Source organism: Dermacentor albipictus, chromosome 8 (genome assembly GCF_038994185.2).
Source record: "Dermacentor albipictus isolate Rhodes 1998 colony chromosome 8, USDA_Dalb.pri_finalv2, whole genome shotgun sequence".
Taxonomy (NCBI): Eukaryota; Metazoa; Arthropoda; class Arachnida; order Ixodida; family Ixodidae; genus Dermacentor; species Dermacentor albipictus.
The window spans coordinates 64,935,980-64,951,161 of NC_091828.1; the positions used below are offsets into that span (position 1 = coordinate 64,935,980).

Consider the following 15,182-nt stretch of genomic DNA (forward strand, 5'->3'; position numbering starts at 1 on the left):
GCCACTAGATCTTGGAAATAAATGTCACTTCTGCAATGTGGTTTGTCAGTACGTCGGATGAATGCTAATCCCAACATTGTCGACAGTGGCAGTGAGATCTTTCGGTTTCTGCCAATTTTTCTATATGCCGATTCCTTTTGACCGGCGTCGTTATTTCAGACGGCGTCGCACCCCCCTTATCGCCACTCAGGTTAAGAAAAGCAGATCGCGCAATGAATAAGGCCGTTGCAAAACACGGCTCCAGATAGCCTGCTGCTCACTCTTTTTTATTGGTAACATTTCCTTGACGTCAGCGTCTTGAACACAATAAACGAACGAATGCAGCAGCCAGCTGCGGATATCGATATAGCAGAGGGAACCACGCAGCGGAACTGGTACCACGGCGCCTTCCGATCGACGGTATACCCGACGTTGTGACGCTGTTCGCAGCGGATCGTCTCACGCCAAGCGATGCTTCCTGCCCGGCTCCGGTACACGCTGGTTGGGTTTTCCGACGACCTTGACTGGAAGCCCGTGGATTTCGTGAAGCCCATACCGCCGGAAAGGGTGTGCGCAGTGTGCGGACTGGTACGCGCCGTGACCGCGCTGCTTCCTTGCGGTCATTCACTTTGCGGATGCTGCAGCCAACAGTGTGCCGCGGACGACGGTTACCACTGTCCACTGGACGGCGACGGCTACACGGACAGTGACGTCGAGTGGAGGCGCTTGGGCGCTGAGAGCCTGCTGCAGAGAGAAGTGAGTTGAGCGCATGAAAAATAACGGACTGTTAAGGACGAAACGCGTGTGCATGTAGGGACCATCTGGTTCGTCGTTGCCAGTGTGAAATGCATTTGTCTTTATCGAGCGGCCCGCCAAGTCGCCTATCGGTAGCAACCCTGAACTACGTCTCCCAGGTAAAACTGAAGAAGGCATGCATGCGGCATGGACAATTGCAGCCCTATCGCCGTGCATGTGGATCAGATGCTCTTCTTTTCAGCGTGGCGTCGCAGTTTCGAAGCTGACAACCGCCAACGTTTTTCCTTTCGAATTTATAGCCTATTTATGCATTATTTTCTCATAGTGATTACCGACGCAAAGTTAGAACGCAGACGATAGTTTGCGCGAAAAAGGAACGCGCGGATGGCACAGGCTTCCGAGTTCCGCTAGTGAGGGTGACATGGCGTCCCACCGATACCCTCTCGCCTCACGTAACATCTGGCGCGCTGGGGCTGCCGCAGGTGTTCCCTATCGCCAGCTCTTCTCTGTCCAGGCACGCACGTGACGTGGTGTCACCGAGAGTTGAAACTTGGGTGCCGTTTTGCTGCTACAAATGCCTGCTTTTTCACTCAGCGAGCCATTTGATGCTTTCGCATAAAAAACGTTGACATAAACATTAGAGATCGTGGCAGCTTGTGTAAGCACTAGTAGTAAAGGCAAGGCGCAGAAGACCAGGACTCAAGAAGAACACAAACGACAGGACCGGCGCCTTGAGTCCTGGTCTTCTTCTTGAGTCCTGGTCTTCTGCTCCTTGCCTTTACTACTTCAAGCATGTACCAACTAGCCAAAGCAAGAGTGTTACTTGTGTAAGCATGCTCTGGATTCTGAGCGCGTGGCATGCGCGCTCTTGTTTCATCTTTGTGAAAAGCTTCGACATCACAGTCATATCTAACCCAATGTAGGACACGGAAGACGACTGTCTGCGTGAACGTGCTACCGAACCGATGATGGGAAGGGGGAGAGAAACATTAGTGAGCGATATAGGTGCGCACAAGCTGCTCGAGCGTGATTGTCTGAACAAATCTGTGTTATGAAAATAACAGCGGTTCCACTTTTTCGCACAACGAAATCTGGGGCACTAAAAAGAGCCAGAGAGACCACAATTACCAAACCCCGTGAAACAGCCGCTCCTCGTGAAGATTGCGAAGAAACAGTGTGGATCCTACTTTACAGGATTCCCAGATAATTTCAGCCAAGAATTTAAAAAAGAAAGGTGCGTCGCAAGCGAATTGAACTGAACGCACACTAATCTCGACAGCCTATAGTAACTCAACTTTCTTTTACGCATAACTCGCCAATTAATTCAGTTTATTTACCCTACTTTTCAATTGTTGGCTGAGGACTTCAAGTGTGATACGCACTAATGTGGAACACTTTCAGGAGTGCCGATCGAGTTGTTTCCTTTACAATACGTCTCACGTAGTCCCTTTTGCCGGGTTGCAATGAGAGCCCGCGAATTATGAAAAAAACCCACGTGACTGAGCGTTTGCGCAGTGGTATCGTGCTGCTCTCAAGCGTGCGTTCGGTCAACAAGGTCGGCTGCATCGTGACTGGTGACGAGGAAGCCGCAGGGCGTTTTTTTCTCATCGGCAGCGCTTGGTCAGCAGCACGCATTTTCCTCGTGATCCGACGGGAGCCGACTTTGCTAAACGAACGCACGCTTGAGAACAGCACGATACCACTGCGCAAGCGCTCCGTCATGTGGTTCTTTTTTTTTAATATTTCACGGGCTTCCTTTGCAATCCGGCAAAGAGGACTGCATGAGACGTATCGTAAAGGAAACAACTCGTCCAGTGAATTCTGAAGGTGCTCTACAGATCGGCGTATCATACTTGAGGTCCTCAACCACTTATTAAAAAGTTGGCTAATTAGGCTTAATTGGCTAGGAATGGGGAAAACAAAAAATTGTCCAACTTACTATAGGCTATTGCGAATAGTATGCGTTCGGTTCAATTCACTTCCGACGCGCATTCATTTTGTAAGTTCTTGACTCAAGTTACGTGGAACACCTTGTATATGGTAGATTTATGCCCTTTCCAGGCTGCACGTGCCACTAGTGTACCGACAACCTTTGGCGATAAAGAAGTATCATTACAGGCAGTAAAGCATCTGCTAGAGTTGCATTCACAGCGATATTCACAGCATGTACAGCGGTAATGCATCATTGGTAAGCAATAACTTAATCACCTCGAAGTTAATTTACTAACATGATGCTAGTTATAATACATCAAAGATTAGTCCACAGCCATTCCCATCGATGAAATGCGAGGTCTCCTGGGGCGCATTAGTCTACTGTGTAACTTGTACATCAATTTCCTTTCCGCGTTTATTATTCGTGAAGGATGAGAGGCTGCGCCAAATAACTTCCTTTCGATGCCAACCGCTGTTCAGTTACCTTCACTTCACTTTATTTTACCACGGTAGCTGAGTGGCCATGCCGTTGCGCTGCTAAGAACGAGGTCGCCGGGTCAAATCCTGGTTACAGCAGCCGCATTTCGATGGCGGCAATTAATTTATTGATTGAAATATCTATTATTGCACGGCGCTGGGGTGTCCGCCTCTTAACCTACGTGCATGTAGGTGGGGAGGGGGGGGGGGGGGGGGGACGAAGCAGTCCCCGCACCTTGAGGACGGTGAGTCTTCAAGGCCTCAATGGCAAGGCTGATTGCTCGATGCTGGTCGTCTTCAGCCTCGCCCTGGAGCAAGGCCTCCCAGGCTTCTCTACAGTGTACAATGCTTTAGGTGCACGTTAAGAAAATCCAGGTGGTTAAAATCATCCGAGTCCTCAACACGGCGTGCCCGATGATCAAATCGTTGTATTAGAACGTAAAACACCACACTTTATTTAAACATCACGTCCATTTTTGGCGAAATGCAAATAAGCGCGTGTCTACCGCCCCTGGCGGACATATAGGTCCCCTGATGGTCAAAATTATTCTGGAGTCCCCCACTACGGCGTGCCTCCTAATCAAATTGTAGTTTTGACACGTAAAGACCCAAGAATTCAATTTATTGTGAGCTATTGGTGAACGCTGGAGAATAAATTAAAAAAGACGCGATAAAGCGTACGCATTTGTCAATCAATGTGTTACACTTACTCCCAGACAGTCCGATCCATCGGTTGACCCACAAAAAAAGATGGCAATTCCGACTGCCAGAACCTGTTCGAACTCATTACCAGGTTCACAGGAATTTTAGAGATTCTTCTTTTGTGCTTTCTAGGTACGGCTAGTGGTTTACGACTGACCGTATGTTATAGTTGTGGCGGGCACGTGCTTTTTGCCCGCAGCAAAAGACACATGGTTCAGTGCGGCACCTGGTACGAGCTGCAACACGTCTCATTTATGCGTGGGTTGACGGTTATAAGACAGAGGAACTTGTTAGGAATTTGTTTATTTAGTTGTTTGAACCTTGGCTCACAAATTTGAGATGACAACCACTGCGAACTCAAGATTAGAATTTCGTGATTGTTAGAAATGCATGCCAGGGATTGTATTTAATACAACTTATCATACTTCTGTTATATTGGAGTGTTCTAGCGTGCATGAATAATACATATAACTGCCATTTCTTTTAATCTAGGAGAGTAAATCTCCACCTGTATTCTGCGCTATCAATCCTAACATGTAGGTGAAGTTAAAACCGCCGTCTTCTTCACAGGTGTACTGCTGGAACAAACCATCTGGATGTGAGGCCGTCCTGGCTGCTTCGGAGTTCCACAAGCATTTTCAAACTGAATGCAGACACCACTCTGCCTTTTGTCCAAGATGTTCTGAGACTGTTCTCTGCAACAGCATGTGCGCACACACCAGGTCGAACTGTCGGACGTTGGTCGCGTCAAATACTTCAGAGAACGCGCAAGAAGTGAGCCAGAAAGGCGATTCAGCGATGAGAGAAGCAACGAACCAGTTTCCCGAAAAATCTGTGGCTGAAATTAAAGCCGCCTTGCATAGCATTATCAGTGCATGCAACGCTCACAGCAACACACTTAACAGTGTCGCTCAGACACTAAACTCGATAGGTGGCAAAACGGAAGAATGTCGAGTAGATATTAAAGAAGTAGTAGAAACTTTCGCAGGCACTGCTGTTGTGATTAGTGAGATTAACGAATCGGTTAAACGATCGTTTGTGGCCTCGAACACCAGTTCAGAGAAAATTTCTGGAGCTATCGGTGCCTTACGGGACATCATAAATAACCTTGCAGCGATCCACCAGCATCATACAATGGCAGAAGCAGCGGCTCAGATGGAAGCCATAAAGTTGGGAGTTGCAGAGAGCAGTCAGATCACATTGCAGGCAACAGAAAGAGCACTTGCGCACTACTCGATTGCTCTTTCGCTTTACCATTTTGTTGTACGAAGAATCAGCGCAAAAAAGCAGGCTGCTATTAATGTAGGCCAATTCACCTATCTCTGCGATAAGATTTATCTGCGTGGCTACTGCATCACTCCCGGATTGTGTTTTAGGAGCAACAATGGATCGGTCTCGCTGCATATCCCGATCGCTTTTCACAAAGGCGCAGTCGATGACTCCATCGAGTGGCCCTTCAAGAAAACAATAAAGCTCAGCATAGTGCACCCGATTACCGGCCTGCAGCGCGATATGCGAAAGATTTGCCGCAAGGTGAGGGGCGCGTTTGTACAGAAGCCTGTGGAATGCAGCAACGAAGCAGGATTTTTTGAAAGTTCTACAATCTCCTTGAACGACCTGGAACGGGACGGCTTTGTACACAACGACCAGCTACAGTGCACGTGGCATATTTTAGAACGATGACAAAGAAATACGCTCAAACAATTTGCGACACTTGTGCGTAAGGACCTGCCGAGGAGACAGGGAAAGGGAGGGGTGCGTGTATTTTTCCCAACTTCCCTGGTTTGAGTGCTGTGTAACGAATAAAGGCCTAAACTGTGAATGATGTTGCAGATTTCTTTGTATGGAATCCATCTTCCTAACCTATAATTTTTTTTATCACTGGTGTGCTCTGTTTCAGCGTATGTGTAATACCCCTGTCACACTGGACATTCTAATGTTATTAAATTCGAATGACATTCAGTGCAACGAATGCCATTCGACCCATGATGGTGCTACACAGGAAAAATTATTCATTCGGTCATGATATCAATGGCGGTCATAGTAAAACAAATTGGAGAGAAAAGCAGAACAAGCATTGTGTAGAATGTGTGAAAAGTCAATCTATTTAACATAAATATGGGGCGTCGCTCCACTGAAATAACACATATATAAAACTTCTAATTCCAGAATCGCTGGCCACTATAAGCCAAAACAAAGCTTAGCCAGCTTAGTAGCCATAGCCGATAAATTGCAGATGAACAATATGACTGGCATGGCAGCACTGAACGACGATGCTCAGTTGCAGTAGGTCAAGCGGTTAGTTGATGTGTGCTTTCCATGGCGAACAACGCATAATAGTCAGCAAGAGACTCGAGCATCCAATAGATGCAGATGCCATTCCAGACGCCAAAAAACACATGTGCAGAGGTGCCCGATTGTTTACAGTATGGCCTACTAGTAAAGCGACGGCCGCCGCAAGCCACTGAGGTGCAGAGTAAAAACATTTCGTGACAGCCTGCCGTGCAGCTTTTCTCGAGTTAAAATTACAGATTCCTTAAACCACGCGAAATCAATTGCCTGTTTACACGAGTGCTTCTGAAATTACAAACGCTCAACGTCATATTTTGCCTTGTCTCTGGGGTGGAGAGTATACATTCGCTTCAAAGGCAAAGCCGAATGAGTTTCTCGAACTCATTCGATTCTAATGCCATCAAATATAGCTGTGTAGCAGCCGAATAATATCATTTGATGCTAATAATATTCGATTGGAATGACATTAAAACGTCCAGTGTGACAGGGGTATAAAACGAGGCGCGGATTGCTGTGTACATATTGTAATCGAAGTTTCCTTCAGTTTCACTATTTGACTTTATTATCAAAATACTCACCTCTCGTAAAACGCGCTCGCGATATTATATTGACACGTGTACTTGTCTTTATCCGGCGACACGTTTCACCGCCTAACAAATGTTATGGCACAGCGCAGGATTCACTTGCATGTGTGGGAAGTTTCTGGAATGTTATCGATAGTTCCATCCACTGTCTGTGACCGAAACTTGTGTAATCTGATTGCATGTGTGCGCGACACGAATAATGCAGAACTTTGTGGAAGGTGCGCGGGTCCCAGCGATTAGTCTGGAACATTCGGCGATTGATCTATAAAAGCCGACGCGCTTGACCCGCTGATCAGATTTTCGACGATCGCCGACCGTGTTCGCCGCTATTGTTGTGCTTTAAGTGTAGCCTGTTTTTGTGGGCACAGGTTCGCCCAATAAAAGTTAGTTTTGTCTTTCACAGTATCGCTACTGTGTTTTTCAACGTCATCACCACGTGACAATATACCCAAGCCGTGGAAGTAATAGTACTTCACATAAAGATGGGGCCCGCCCATTGTCCGTATGTAGGCACTCTAATTGATAACTGTACCTTCTGAATTTGGCCATGTTGCGGCGACGTCAAGTGCTCGATTCAAGGCGACTGGCTTAAACGAGGTAACTTCCGAGCGTCGTTCATTCGATTGAAAGGCCGCTTACTGCAGTTGTTGCCTTCCTCCCAGCTATATCTGTTTAGAAGGCGCCAGTGGGCCATGTTAACTATTTACTTCATTCCACTCCACGTGCTTATCTGTGCGTTATCACAGCCACGTGCCATTTCACAGCTGCAGTGCGCCAGGATCCCAGCTCAAGTATCATTCCTGCTGGCGACCCAGAATCCATTGCAAACCAGAATAAAGAAGGAAAAAAACGGAAGGCGGCGGCTACAATAAATTCTATGCTTTGATTTCGAACTCGTAGCTGCGAACTTGCATGATCAAGAGCCTTTGAACGAAAATCGTTAACTAGTCACCGCACAAATGAACGCAACGCACCAGCCCCCGTCATTCTATAGCAGCCTGAATTATTCCCGACCTTTCGAGGCTCCATTTACGAACACAGGGAAGGGCACCTAGGCTTTATCAGAACCTGCTGGCGTTCAACAAGTGACCCGACGACAAGCAGCTCAAGAATGTGTCCTTCGCTCTGCATCCCTCCGCAAGAACCCGGTAGGAAAGCCAAGAAGTCACCATCATAATGCTGGATGTACTCAAGCTCCAGTTGCCTTCCACATGGATTAACCCCCTTCAAAAAGAACGGTCATGATACGCTCCAATAGTACATTCCATGAAGAAACGAAATTAAATTAAGTATTGGGGTTTTACTTTGAAAAATGATAAGAGTTCCTTCACCGCCCCATTCATGGCCGATCCCCCAGAGTGGGTTGCGCCATTTCACTAGGGAACAAGAACAAAAAGGTTCCAAAACTACGACCTGATTATGAGCCACGCCATAGTGGGGCACCCCGGGAACTTTGACCAAGTGGGGTTCTTTAACGTGCACCTAAATCTATGTACACAAGTGTTTTCGCATTTCGCCCCCATCGAAATGCGGCCGCCGTGGCCAGGATTCGATCCGACGACCTCGTGCTTAGCAGCCAAACTCCATAGCCACTAAGCGACCGCGGCGGGTAAGAACCGAAGTTCTGGGAACTGTTTCGTAATAGGTGTAGTGTAAAATGTTATCTAATAATGCAACTAAGTCTACATTTGTTGTATTTTCTTCCCATCAGTGAAACATGCCATCCGTCCCACCCGTCACTTTTCGTCCTAACTGCCTTCCTCCAAGTTAATGTACAGGGTCGTTCATAATATGTGCGAACGCGGCGAAGCGTGGCCGCGCTCCGCGGAGCGTCAGCGCATCCGGAGCGGTCGCGCATCGAAACAATGTGGCGCAGGCGCACAGGAGTCTGCAGGCGGTGCTTCGTGTCGTCTGCTACAGCGCGGAAGCGCACCGTACTTGCTTTGCTGGGAAGCGCACCTAAATGTGTGCTGGCAGCGCCCAGAGGCGCCGAGATGGCATTGTCGCATTTTACTGACTGCAGCGCGTTGTTGGTTCCGCATACGGCAACTCAGCAGCATGTGTTCGCAGTGGAGCATTCTGGGTTAAATGCAGGTGTTTCAAATTTCTCAGCTCTAATCTGGATTGGTTTATACTGTTAAATGCCCAAAAGTGACTCAGGATATCGTAGATGTCGACGTAGTAAAAGGATCTAGATCATTCCGACCGCCAGCGATTCTTACCATGCGCGGATATAGCGCAATTAAATTTCCATCTTTCCTTCCGCCTCACAGACACCTTCGTAGACTTCCTTCCGCAACCACTCACAGACTCACAGACTTTTCAGTCTGTGAGTGGTGGTGCTGGCTAACTCTCCCAGGGTTCTACTAGGACACATAAATACCCAAGAAAGTGGATGGGAAAACGGCGCCGCGGTAGCTCAATTGGTAGAGCATCGCACGCGAAATGCGAAGGTTGTGGGTTTGGTTCCCACCTGCGGCAAGTTGTTTTTTCATCGACTATAATTTGCATTAATTTATCGTTTCTTTATTTCATTTATTAAGCACAGGTAATTTCCCCTATGTTGTCCTTGGTGTCAGTGTTTGTTGGCCTTCTTATGATAAGCTCCTCGACCGTCACGCCGCTTTTATTACTGAGGCAGTATAATAAATAAGTAATAAATGAAAAAAGTGACATCACTACTTTTAAAACTGACAGCTTGACGTTTGTCAGCCGATGAACATAAAGAATGGGCTGTGGATCGTGCTTCATCCAAGATCATCAAGAATCATCCAAGAAATCATCCAAGAATCATGCACTAGTACAGAGCAGTCACTTAGCTTGGCACTTATTTGCAGCAGCTTATCAGCCGCGCCAGCGGATGAGATTGCCGTGCCCAAGCTAACTCCCTCTGCCAGTTGATACCCTTCCATAGGACTGAACAACGCGCTGCAGTCAGTAAAATGCGACAATGCCATCTCGGCGCCTCTGGGCGCTGCCAGCACACATTTAGGTGCGCTTCCCAGCAAAGCAAGCATGGTGCGCCTCCGCGCTGTAGCAGACGACACGAAGCACCGCCTGCAGACTCCTGTGCGCCTGCGCCACATTGTTTCGATGCGCGACCGCTCCGGATGCGCTGACGCTCCGCGGAGCGCGGCCACGCTTCGCCGCGTTCGCACATATTTTGAACGACCCTGTACATGTTTTTTTTTTGTATTCTACTTGATTGTAACTTGAAATATCACAATCATACTGCTAGCATAAAAGATGAAATAGTTTAGGTATACTCGTCTTAATTAAAACGCGACCTTATTTCACACGTACCACATTACTCGCACTTTACCACTCTTTTGTCCACTCTCACATTACATATGGCGTAACATGTGGGAGAAACGCCTATAATGCTCATATTGAGTCTCTGCAGACAGTTCAAAACCGAGCCATAAGGATAATTACTTGTAGTCCACACTTTTCTAATGCCAATTCCCTACTACACGAAAACAAAATATTTACTATTCATGGACTCACTAAATACAATCTAGGTATTTTTTCTACAGATATGCGGATATTGAGCTACCATCGATCCCATTTTCACCATCTAACCTGATAATTTATAGTACCAGCAGATATGCGTTGAGTAACAATTTTCTTTTACTAAGTATCTGCACTAACTATGGTAAACAGACCATAGAATCCACTTTCATATCAATATGAAACACTCTTCCTTTCATAGTGAAAAACGCGAGACATTTATCACAATTTAAAAGAACTTAAAATGCTTTTTTGACAGATTAAGGAGGTTTACTGTATTCGGTTTTTGTTCGCTTTTTTGCTGTTTTTCTTTTTTTTCTTTTGTTACAAACAAACTGTTCGTATTTTCCTCCCACGCAATATTTCCTGCTACCACGAGATATGCTAAACGTTGGCGTTATTTGTAATCAATTGTGTATTTTGTTCTGCAACTGTTCTTTTGTTGTTGCTTGTGTACTACCTTACTAAATGCGACTGTTGCTTTGCGATGTTAGCTATCATAAGTTCTTGCACAGAAGGTCCCAATACAGTCTTTGACTATGAGACCTCCTTGTGTATACTGAATAGTTGTAATATGACCCTGATCCTGATATGATCCTGGTTACGGCGGTATCTTGAAGAAAACTGCAATAGGTGGTGGGTATGGGTTACATGTGGATTCCATATACTCTCTGTTGTTCGCGGCCTGGTTTGCATAAGATCGGGCAGTGGCGTGAGCCCGTTGCCTTCCGCCACGGGAGTGGTGGCCTTACTATACTCTACTGTGGGAGCGAGGGTGTGGTGGGGAGCATGTGATAGACAGAGGCTGGCTTCAGAGGTAACTGCGGCATGCCTCCTGAGAGTCTGAAAGGCCGATGAGCGCGTCTTGATTTGGGACTTATAACATATGGGTTGCAATAAAGTTTTGGCCTTCTAGGTGAATAAGGATAGACATTTCATGAAATTACACAATGAATGGGACGGAAGTAAATAAAATCTTACGCATCGCCGTGAGCTGTAAAACATTTATTTAACCATGCACTTATATAGATTTCAGCATGTGCATTGGATCGTCATTTTTTTTAGTTGTTCGAAATCTCTGGAACATTTACGCTGGAATATATTGCTGCGCAATATATGCTGAGAGTGTCGCTAGTACCAGTTATATATTTCCTTTAGAATAAGCGGCTAAATGCTTATGAGATTTATGCTGGACCCAGTCAGGTCCCGCGAAACGTCGTTGCCGATTAATCTGGACAGCTCGAAAAAGAAAGAAAATATAGAGAAAAAAACGGGAGGATCAACTCCCGCGGCCAAATAAGGACGAATGAGAAACCAACTGCGCGTTCCTGACACGCTCTCCTTAGAGTTGACGCGGGCATCGGATTTGCGGAGGGGGTCACGCTGCGCATACAAATTTTGCGTCCCATCTCTTGCTGAGAAAGCCGCGCGGATAAAATGACAGGCGCCAGGACCCTTCACTTCGCCACTTTCGGACGAACTCCAGATTTTTTTTTTTGTCTCTCCAATGCAATCACGAAAGCTTTTCCTTTTCATTTGTTCGTTGTATACATTGCAGTGCGGATGTCGGTTTCAGCAAATGTTTTGTCTTGCCGTCAACAAATTTCCTGTTTCGCCTATTCGCGTTGTTCCTGTGAAGATGCAACGCATCGGCTGCCCGTATGTTGGCATTCGCGTCGTCTGCTCACGATGTGGCTGGAAATCATCCGCGACTTCAACAGCAACAGACGGCTAAAAACCGTATAGTAACGTTCGTGCGAAGAGCAAACGAAATCAAGCCTCGGGAACATAAAAAGCAACGCAAAAGAGATAAATTGGACTGCGACCAATCGCAGGACCGTTATTTGTATTGCTTGTTTCTACTCCAGATATTCCGGGTGCTGTGCTTTTGCAATGTTATGCTCGACTTCAGATTGTTCAAGCCTGTTCGGACCTGCCTTTAGCGTTGCATTAACGGGTTCCGCTTGATTCTGGTCTCGTCCTGATTGAACTGAAGAAGCGTAAATCATTGTGTACAATAACGGGCAGTATGCTCTAGTGTGTTGTTGACACAGCCATGGCTTCCGGCACCACTTCCCTTTGGCGTATATAGGAAAAAAATTAAAAGAGAAAACTTATTAGAAGTGCTCTCGGCACACTTTCCTGCTCCTTGTGGCGTACGCAATGATGTATGATATGTTAAAGTTGTGCGACGAGGCGGCCTTGTAATTGGTATTCAAAGCGTGTGCGGGGCCAACGGGGATGACATTGAGGAAGATGTAAGCCGCTGACTAAATTTGTCTTGCGGGTCTCTGGATGTCAAACGGCGATAAACAAACGAGCAATGGAAAGAGAGATTTTATCGTGTTAAGTATTGCATCCCGTTATGCGTTGACGATGAGTTGCTCTTGTTCTTTCTTTTTTTTTTGTTCGGCATTCTGTCATCACCCAATGACGTCGTATTGCTTACAAAGCATGGAGGCTCTGAAGGAATATCCTGCAAAGTGCTAGGACAGGATGCCAAAGTGTCTCGTAGAGCTGTCTCCTCAATGGTTCATTTGTAAAACTGTCCACGCACGGTGATTCGGAAAGCCTGCGTCTCGCGCCGCCCTCAAGAAAATGAGACAACAAGAGACTTTGTCATATAATGCAACGCCTGCAAACCTCCAATTTGGGAGAAGCCTCATTGATCAACCATTTGCAGCGCGCTTACAAGCATGCCATATTGTATGAGAACCATCAAAAAAGATTAAAATGTAAGTGTTGCACCAAGAACACAGACGAAGGGTAGCATTCAGGTTTCGACAGCTGATAAGGGCTACCTGCGTAGTTTTCGAGAACCCCGCATGCTTTAGTATCTTCGCTGAGTGAGTGTTCAACGCATCTTTTAGATATCTTTCGTCATGCGAGCGAAATATACCGGAATTATGCTGTCGGAAGGCTCAATGAGAAAGATGATTCGCATTTGAAAATAGCGTCACATTTGATGTAAATATTTCACCGCGCGTTATGATATAGCGACACAGAAATGAAAAGCTCTTCTGGGCCACATAACGCAACGTAGTCGGGGCCGCATAATAATTATGAATGGGGAAATGCGCACTTCTAATGTTTATTTACACGAGAAAGCGCTGTATTTTTCGGAAATTTATTCGCCAGATTCCCCTAGCCATCATGATTCGTTCAGATATTCAGAGGATGGGTTATCTTGATAAGCCTATGGGTCATGTGTAAGCGAGGCGACTAACGCATATATGCTCATCAGGGAAGAGTTGGACGTAACAAGCTTCTTCACTGTCAATTGCATGTGGAACCAGCATCATAAGGTGACTAGAACAAAAGATATGTTTTAACGCGAAGGACTGAGATTGGTTGAAAAGCGTTGTTTTGTCATTATGATGTATACCTGATGCTTCAAAGGTGCTCTGCAATGTTGCACCCAATGCCAAGAAGCTGGTACTTTAGTTGAATGGAACTTTTGTTCATGTTGATCATTTACGGCACTGGCTGACTTTGAAACGAGAAAGCTAATTGCAAGACGTTCATTTATCCTTTTGCAACGGCGTTTGAGCGTAGATGGAACGACATGAGCAAACAAGTCATAAAAAGTAGAAGGAGTAACGCGAATTTGAGAAAGGAGTTCGGATGATCTGCGCTAAAATGGTCCTTCCAGATTGGGACTATGTAACTGATCCCCCCAAAAAGCAATACAATGACAGCAATAGCAAGAAAGAATATTGCGACACATGATAGGAAAGAGCCTGAAGCGTGGACAAAACCTTATTTAAAATCCCAGTCTAGAAAGGTCTAGTCACAGAATAAATCTTTCGACTTGGCTAGCTGTGCTTGAGAATAATGGAGTGTATGAAAAGCTTAAAAAGAGAATTTGGGGGAAATCCTTAGGGACGGATGTCTAGAGAAGGCATCGGGGTGTTTTTCTAAAGCCATCAAGCTCTTTTGAAAGAAAGAAACAAGCGCAGCGAGAGTGGGGCTTTTGTAGAAGAGTTCTTAGGTAAGCCAGGCATACTTTGCCACTAATAACGTGAGCTTCAATATGCGTAATGAAGAAACATTCAATATTTAACGTTGTTGTTACTCTTTTGCAAGCAGTTGTTTCACCGCCAAGCTCGGAGGCAGTCAGATTTCATTTCACCCAAAGTTCTTAAAGATCTTGTGTATCGCGCCCAATTCTCGATATTTAGAATTGCATTTCCACCCTCAATCGAGACAATGTCGGAATTGATAGGGCTTTATAGAACTCGCATGGTCTTTGTGGTGGTGTTCTCATCAGAAGCCCTTTTGCACACATCATATCGAAGAATGGAAGAACGAATGAGTACGATCCCAATATTTTAAAACGTCACCTCAACTGCAGGCACCGTGCAGTCGTACTATCTGATGTGGGCGTCCCATTGTATAGTAGGAAGGGACCTACATTGCTAAGTAAGCCTGGTCAAGGAGTTCTGCAGCTTGTTGATTAAGAAAAAAACCGTTATTTTCATAAATCAGTGGCAGGGATGTTTCATATTCCACAAGATTATTTTTCAATAGCAATACTGTTATGGGAGTGTATATTCTCTTCCTGCCAAGGCAGGAAGAGATTATACACTAATGCTGTGTTTAGTAAAAATGAACACAAATGCTGTGTTTAGTAGAAATATCCGGGAGGGAGACAGAAATCAAATATAGAGACTTTTCCAAGTGGCATGCCTAGCATGCGTCTCCAGATGGGTATAATGATGCATTCAACGATATAACGACTGTAGAACACATATACACGACATATACCAAACACATCACAGCACTCAGCAAAGTAAAGTATATCTAGGGAAGTCTCTCTGAGGAAGTATAAGAATGCCTTCCTCGCACGAGATGCGCCCGCAAAGTTCGTCCGAGATCCAAGTACGTGCAATAGTACACCGGGTCATTTTATTTGAGGTATATTCCATCCCGACAGTCGGGCTGTTCTTT

At 45.8% G+C, this 15,182-nt stretch overlaps 1 protein-coding gene across 1 annotated transcript; it reads left to right on the forward strand.

Moving 5' to 3' along the window:
• The first annotated feature begins 331 nt into the window (after window positions 1-331).
• On the forward strand, window positions 332-5,668 carry LOC135914298 (TNF receptor-associated factor 6-like). The gene is made up of 2 exons (XM_065447081.2): window positions 332-735; window positions 4,417-5,668. The coding sequence occupies exons 1-2, from the start codon at window positions 451-453 to the stop codon at window positions 5,527-5,529; spliced, it is 1,398 nt and encodes a 465-aa protein (XP_065303153.1). The 5' UTR covers window positions 332-450; the 3' UTR covers window positions 5,530-5,668.
• Window positions 5,669-15,182: the final 9,514 nt, after the last annotated feature.